The 7,699-nt window shown below is 34.8% G+C and overlaps 1 protein-coding gene across 1 annotated transcript; it reads left to right on the top strand.

Annotated features, from left to right (window-relative positions):
* Positions 1-1,682: 1,682 nt before the first annotated feature.
* On the top strand, positions 1,683-2,602 carry LOC145158114 (uncharacterized). Its single transcript, XM_079077056.1, has 2 exons — positions 1,683-2,178; positions 2,322-2,602. The coding sequence occupies exons 1-2, from the start codon at positions 1,737-1,739 to the stop codon at positions 2,399-2,401; spliced, it is 522 nt and encodes a 173-aa protein (XP_078933182.1). The 5' UTR covers positions 1,683-1,736; the 3' UTR covers positions 2,402-2,602.
* Positions 2,603-7,699: the final 5,097 nt, after the last annotated feature.

Raw genomic sequence — 7,699 nt, 5'->3', positions numbered from 1 at the left:
TGGACGGATAAGTTCTAAAAGAAAATTGTTTATCCTTTCCTTCCCTTCGATTTCATTTTCTTAATTAAAAAACTCAATAACACACTTTGCTTCCTTTCATTGTCGAAAAATAACTCAAAATCATACATTTCATTCTCTTTCTTTCCTTAAATAAACTCGAGAACAATATATATGAACGTTTTTTAGAGTGTGCAAGGTGGACAATCGTACAAGGTTCAAGTCGTGAAGGGGGTCCAATTTTACATATGATTCAATTTACTGTCCAACAATCAGTAATTTGGTAATCCCAAGAAAAAAGCTCATGTTTTGTTCCAATTCTAAAAGCACAAACTAAATTAAAAATTATAACAACTCATATTTTTAAAACTGGGCTTAAAATTAAAAATTACATTTGGACTAATAATGGGCTGATGTAGATTTACGGCAAACAAGAGCTCACGTTTTGTTCCAATGTCAAAATTCCAAAATTGCGGCAACTAGTTTTATGATTCCATTGGACTTCATCTCTCGTTTTTTATTGCACTATCACTCTTGTTTTGATTGTCGTCTGAAATTAAACAAGTGTTTCATTATTCCTGATTTTTAAATTTGATGTTCTCTCGTTTTATATTATGACTGTTGTCGCCGATTAATGAACGTATCATACTAACACATAAATTATGAATGACCGAATTTCTTACTTCGTATTAGTGCATTATGACATTTGATTTATGTTTGGAGTGCTTTGACTGATTTCTCTAATTGCGAGTTCCCTCTTATTTTTGTAATTTTATTTCTATTTTGTGGCATCTACTTAGTTGATCAAAACAATGTTTATGAGTTTCACATTGGTGTTAATGACTTGATGTTATATCATATATACTCCTAACATCTATCGGGTTGTGAAAAACGTAAAATAAAATTAATAAAAAATTAAGAAAGTCTCAACTCTCAAAGTGGAGCTCTTGATAGGTTTATCTAAAAAACCTCAAGTTTCCTATCGAAATCAAAATATTGTTAGGTATTGAGAACGATATATTGAAGAGTATTGATTATACATAGTTGATGACCAACTTTATTTCCAAAAATGTTAGACTTTTACGCAGGGGCGAACCTAGGGGTGGTCTACGGTGGCACCGACAACCCCTAACTTTTCCGGCCGCAGTGGAAAATTTTTCGAAATTTTTCGAAATTTTTATTTTTTATACTGCCGTGCAACCCCTAACTTTCTCGTGCAACCCCTACTGTAAACTCCTGCGTCCGCCCCTACTTTTACGATTTATGCAACTATGTAATATTATATATTGCATTATCATTTTTTTGTCATGATTATTTTTATAATATTTGTCGACTTGTCGTATTATTAACAAATTTTATTTAGTTTATATAAAAAAATATATTTAGAACATCTTTTAGTTTTGGTACTAGCCCTTAAAATCAACAAAACACCAATATAATACAAATGACATAAAATGAAGTCGGAGGACAGAAAGAATGAAAGAGTATATCCATTGTCACAAATATTATTCTGTTTTTGGGCGGTGAATTAGACACTCACAGGACGGTTGGAGAGCCTAATATACAATATAATCTTTGAAAATTCAAATGTCTTTCTAGAAGTATCTAAAACCAATATGGGTATTTTAGTAATTTCACAATACACTTATGGCTATGCACATCTTCTCGTAAGGCCACACATATTTAAACCCGACCCCCTTCCAAACAACTCACTGCTCCACACAAAAGATTCTGAGAAAATGGAAACCTCTTTTTACGAATCAAGCTCAACATTTTCTAAAACCCCATATCCACAATCCCAATCATCAAACCAATCATTATATCACGAAACCAGATCTGGGTTCTTCAAGAACGAGGACGTATGGCCGAAACCCCAAATCCAGAGAAAGAAGAATCAAGTGTTTCTTGAAGGGTATGTGGATGAAGAAGAGCTGGTTAGGGCTAAGAGTTTAACAGATGAAGATCTCGAAGAACTTAAAGGGTGTTTGGATTTAGGATTTGGTTTCAGTTACGATGAAATTCCGGAGCTCTGCAACACCTTGCCGGCGCTGGAATTGTGCTATTCGATGAGCCAGAAGTTTCTCGACGACCAGCAGAAGTCGCCGGAGTCTACGTCGAAGGTGAATGATTCATCGTCGCCGCCTTCATGTGCTAAAGCTAATTGGAAGATTTCTAGTCCTGGTGAGTATTTTGAAAGGGTACCCAAATTAAAATTAGAATTGATTGAAATTTGCATTAATGTCTATTTCAATCAAATGATTTTATTCACAATTTGTAATTTGATTTGAGTTTGATTCTGGAATCTAATTAAAACGTATGTGCAGGTGATGATCCTGAGGATGTGAAAGCAAGATTGAAATTTTGGGCACAAGCAGTTGCATGTACAGTCAGATTATGCAGCTGAAATGAAGCCATGGAAAATGATAAATATCAACTTACATTTTGGAATAGGGTTTGGGACGATGATTCTGAATGGATTATCGAAATGATTAAGCCTGATCTGAAGGAGGAGTTTTGATGAGTTCGTTTACTTGTAAATTGTTATCTGAACAAAAAGAAAAGTCTAAGGGGTGGATTGGTGTCGTACATAAGTATATCTTGTAAATTTAATGAATAAAACTCGTGGCATAATAATATAAGAAATGTTAATTGTCCGTTTTATTTTGTGGTCTACATTTTTCTGGAAAAAACTAAAAATAGAATGTTGATATTGTTATGAGAAAACATACCCAAAGTTATGATACCATTCCCAATCATGTATGACATCTTATAATATTAAAAAAATATCATCTCAAATATCACTATCACTATCACCTATAGTGTTATAATACTATTAGGCTATCCGGTATTATCATAATATATTTATTAGTGAAATGTATGTGATATCATCAACGTGGCCACTTGACAACATGTTCATTGGCATTGGGGCGGAGAGACACATCTGTAAACATTTGAAACCACCCCTACTCTACAACACAATTAGAATGCTTTGGGGTGGTATTCATTACTCAAAATCCCCTCCACATATGATTTTTACCTGTGAAAATGTTCCCATACCTGGGAAGCCGGAAGGCATTATAAGAAATTGTTACCATGTTATAACATCTGATAATTTTCATGTCATCATTTGTTTTCTATTTTTTTCAAGTTCTTTTACTAAATATAAAAACAAATATATTTTTATAAAACATAATATTATAATATTAAAAGTAAACATAACAATTAAATTTAAAAAAAAACATTACAAGACCAAAAAAATACGATAAGTTAAAACATAAAACTAATTGCCCAAATAAGAGGCTCGAATATTCGTCTTCATCGCTCGTAGCATTTCCGCATCTTCGGACGACAAACACTCTTCGTTAGTCCTAAGAATTGTCAACTGGTTCGTCATTTGTTCTCACATGTGTCGCTCATTCTCCTCCCGTGCTTGCCTACGAAGGAAATCAAAGTGCTCATGTTTCAACACATTTTATTTTTCTTTTTGTAGTAAATTCTGCTCATCGAACTTCGCTTTCATTTCCGTCATATGTTGTGCTTTCATCTCAACGTCATCTGCATGTTTTGCAGTGCGCTTCACTTTGTTGCGTCCTGTTAGGTCATCATGGCGGGGAGATATCTTTGATGTTATCAGGAATCTCATCGGTGTCGACGTTGAGCTCGATATGAGTCAGTGCGTCCGAATATTATTAGATTACTATATATGTTTGTATCATGTAGAAAATAATCTACCCAAAGTAGAGTTTGAAGTGCTTGACGTCTATTATCAATAAAGAAGGGGGAATTGAGGATCTACGGGTAACTGCAAAAATGTAGGATGGTTAGAGTTGAAAGGTGGTCATAAGACTTTTGTGCAAAAACAAGATGTCGTTGAAACTCAACGGAAAAATTTACAGATACAAGTTAGGTCATTTATGTTGTATAGATCAAAATATTGGTTGATTAAGAATGATCAAAAGAGAATGGCAGAAGTTGCAGAAATGAGATCATAAAAGGATGATGGGAGTTGTAGAAATGAAGATGATATAGTGTGTGACACCCGCAATTAGGGCTAGACGCTTAAGATATTATAAGCATTACAATTGACTTTTTGATAGAAGATTATTTAGGATAAATAATCTTAACCAAAGTTATAGTATATGTGACAAGGATTGTAACATTCGAGTTTAGTTGTATGTCCCTTTTTAACCCTTTTTGCGAAATTCTTTCATTTTAGTCCCTAGCCGAGTACGCGGGGTGTACTCTATGAGTACGCTGAGCGTATTGGCTCGAGAGTTAGATCGCGGAAGCAACCACGTACATTGGGCATATGTGGGAGTACGCAGTTCATACGCAATGCAGGAGCAAACCCTAATTTTTAGGTTTTGTGCCCTATTTAAACAACTTATGAAACCCTTGGACCTCCTTATGAGCAGCCTCCATCTCTCTATACCCTAAGATCGAAACCCTAATTTCCATTTGTGAGATTTGAGCTTGGAAGTGAGTTTTGGTGGTGTTTTTGGTGAATTGAGGGAAGAAGAACACTTGGAGGTTGCTTTGGAGTGGCTTGAGCTTGTAGATCCATAATCATCATCTTTGCAAGCTATTTGAGGTATAAAGCTCTCATCTTGGTGGTTCCTTATGCTAGATCCAATTCAGAGTGTTATTTGTGAACTTTTGGGTCCTTTAAGCCATATTTGAGAGTATGGTATACTCCAGAAGCCATACATGTTAGATCTTAGCACCTTTGAGGTCCCTTGTCCATAAAAACGTAATCTTTATGAGTTATATTGGTCCATGCATGTGTTAGGATCCTTCTTATGGATCTCTTTGAGTTTTGGGTATCATTAAGTCAAGCATGGGAGTAAAGTTGCCAACTTTACGTGTTAAGAAAACATTTAAGATCAGATCTGAGAGTTCGGCTTAATGGATTAACCGATTAAGTGCTTAATAGGTTGGGTTGGTCGTATGCGGAGTACGCGGGGCGTACCCAGCTCGTACGATGAGTGTACTAGCCCCGGAGGGAGTACACAGAGCATAAGTCTGAGTACGCCAAGCGTACTCAGAAGTTTGACTTTTGTTGACTTTTGCGTATCGGGCCATATTTTGGCATTTTTGGGCGTGGGCCTCGTTGGGCCAATAATCTTTTGATATTGGGGCATTTTAAGGCTTTGCACCTTCTTTGAATTAGGTCTAATGATGGGTTTTGGGCCCAATTAGGAAGTTGGGCCATATTAGGCTTTTGATACTATTGGACTGGGCCTCGGATATTGGGCCAAGTGAGGAAAGGGTCAAATGGACTTTTACCCGGAGGGTTGGACATTGGACTAGGATTCCATTTTTGGACCAATTATTAATTGGATATTATTTGATGGTGTTAGTGCGGGGATTCTTCCAGATCAGCAGTCCGAGATTTTATTTGAGAGATTCAGCAGCCTCACTGTGTTTGGCGGGTCGAAGGCACCAATGTCAGCCCATAGTTTATTATGATTAGGATGCTAGTTTTCTGTGTGACTCTTGCATGTATGATATCTGATATGTATATCGGGCGGGCCCCGATGTCAGGCGGGGCCTAATGATTATATTGTATTCTTTTTATGTTTGTGATTCTTGCATGTGTTTATGTGTTTGTATGTATACCGGGCGGGGCCTGATGACTGACATATCTATTCCGATCGGGGACCATTAAATGTTTGATATGTATGGTATATGGTGTTTTGGGGAACTCACTAAGCTTCGTGCTTATGGTTTTCAGTTTATGTTTCAGGTACTTCTAGTTCGAACGGGAAGAGCTCGGGATGACTGCATTGCACACACTACATTGTTCTGCATTTTGTACGACTCAGATGTATTTGGATGTTTATTGACATACTCTGATTTTACCATGGTTTTATAAACATGTTCTGTATAATGTTTTTTGTTATTTCAAAGATTGAAATTTTTGGCATTAATTTTTTGGACGTTACAAGGATTCTACACATATGAAGAATGCCTAAATCCGACTTCGTGAGAGGAACTTATGATTTTTCTAATAATTCAACGTAGCTATATACGGCTGTGAAACCGAAATTGGAATCGGTCGATTGTTAGGAAAAACAATCTAAACGAGAGTTGAACATCTCATCAATTCCTATTCGTCGATAAAAATGTTGGATTAGGTGTCTAAGCCCATAACTATTTTTGGTATGTACTTGATTTGATTATGAGCATGGTCCTTTTGGGCTGCCTTCACTCATGCAACTTGATAGGATGACAAGTGGAGAGAGAGAGAGAGAGTAGGATTTATTATGTTAATAATAAATTGGTACTCATAATGATTTTATTAATATATTATATGATTAATATATTATTTGGAACTCATATTATTAATTAGTAATTAATCAGAAATTAATCTAGTATTAATTTTAGGATTAAAGGAACTGATTAATAATGGAGGGATTGATTATGTAAATCAGTAATAATTGTAGTTTGGGCTAATGGACCTTATTGATATGGGGTGGACGAAAATCTATGGAAAGCCCATAGAGTTTTCGTCCAAGGCCCTGTCATATGGGGGTTCATGGATTGCTTAAGGCCTAATCAAGGGAATTAGGGTTTCCAACTGAAAACCCTAATAGCCTCAACTATATAAACCCTCCTAATATAAGGATTTTTGGTCCTCCTATGAGTTTTAGAGAACCCTATGCGATTTTCCTTCCCTCTCCAAGTCATCCTTTGCAAGAGTGTTTGTGACTCCATTAGAGGTGAAACACTTGGGGCACTAAGCTTTCAAAGGTCAAGGAGTTCTTGTTATTGCTACATAACAAGTGAGGTAATGTTCCAAACCCTATTTTACATATGAAGTTTGAATTGTGTATACTAGACTTAGGGTTTATGCTTTGGATGAATATTTGCATGTATAACTCGAGAAAAACCTAGATCCAAAGCATTAGGGTTGCATGTACACCATAGGAATGTTGTAGTACTCAAAACCCATCAGTGGTATCAAAGCCTGGGTCGTTTTTCTGTTATATGTGATGCTAATGTGAATTGTTCAAAGTTGGAAATTTTTCGTTTTTGCTTTCTGCCTGATCACCATGAGGTGGTGTCGGGTCTGATGGATTTTTCGGATTTTTAGCCAAAATTATATTAGGATAATTACCATAAGTTGTTTTAACTGTTAAGATTCGAATTACATGATATGGTAATTGATATCCTCATCTAATTAAAGGATAATTATCAAATTTTAAGATAATTACAAGATTATATGATATATTAGTTATTTGTAAATTTTGATTTGAATTATCCTACCATATAAAATAGATTAGGTCAAAATTTTGATAAAGATAAAATTATATGATTAATTTAATTATTTTAAATTTGATCTAAAAGGTTTTGACAAGTTTCAAAATTTGCCCTCAAGTTTTGGAATTTAATATTTAATTAAAAGTTTTAATTTGGAAATATTTAAATTCTAAACCCTAGTATTTTAATAGTTTAAAATACACCCTCATGGATTGTATTAATAAATTAATTAAGTGTTTTAGTTAAAGGACAATTAATAAGTCCATAGATAGGTTTAAGTTTAATTAAATTAAAAGTCTAATTTATTAAAAGATTAAACCTTAGTATTTTAAATGTATAAAATACACCCTTATACTATATAAAATTAAAAGTCTAAATATATTATATATGTATAAGTAAATAGTCAGTCTTACCGTTAGTAGGCATCATTCACGAAGCT

The sequence above is a fragment of the Lactuca virosa genome, chromosome 1 (assembly GCF_052849685.1).
Source record: "Lactuca virosa cultivar CGN04683 chromosome 1, Lactuca_virosa_CGN04683_v6, whole genome shotgun sequence".
In the NCBI taxonomy this organism is placed as follows: Eukaryota; Viridiplantae; Streptophyta; class Magnoliopsida; order Asterales; family Asteraceae; genus Lactuca; species Lactuca virosa.
Note: the sequence above shows the minus strand (reverse complement) of the source record. Positions and strands in the feature narration are given on the sequence as shown.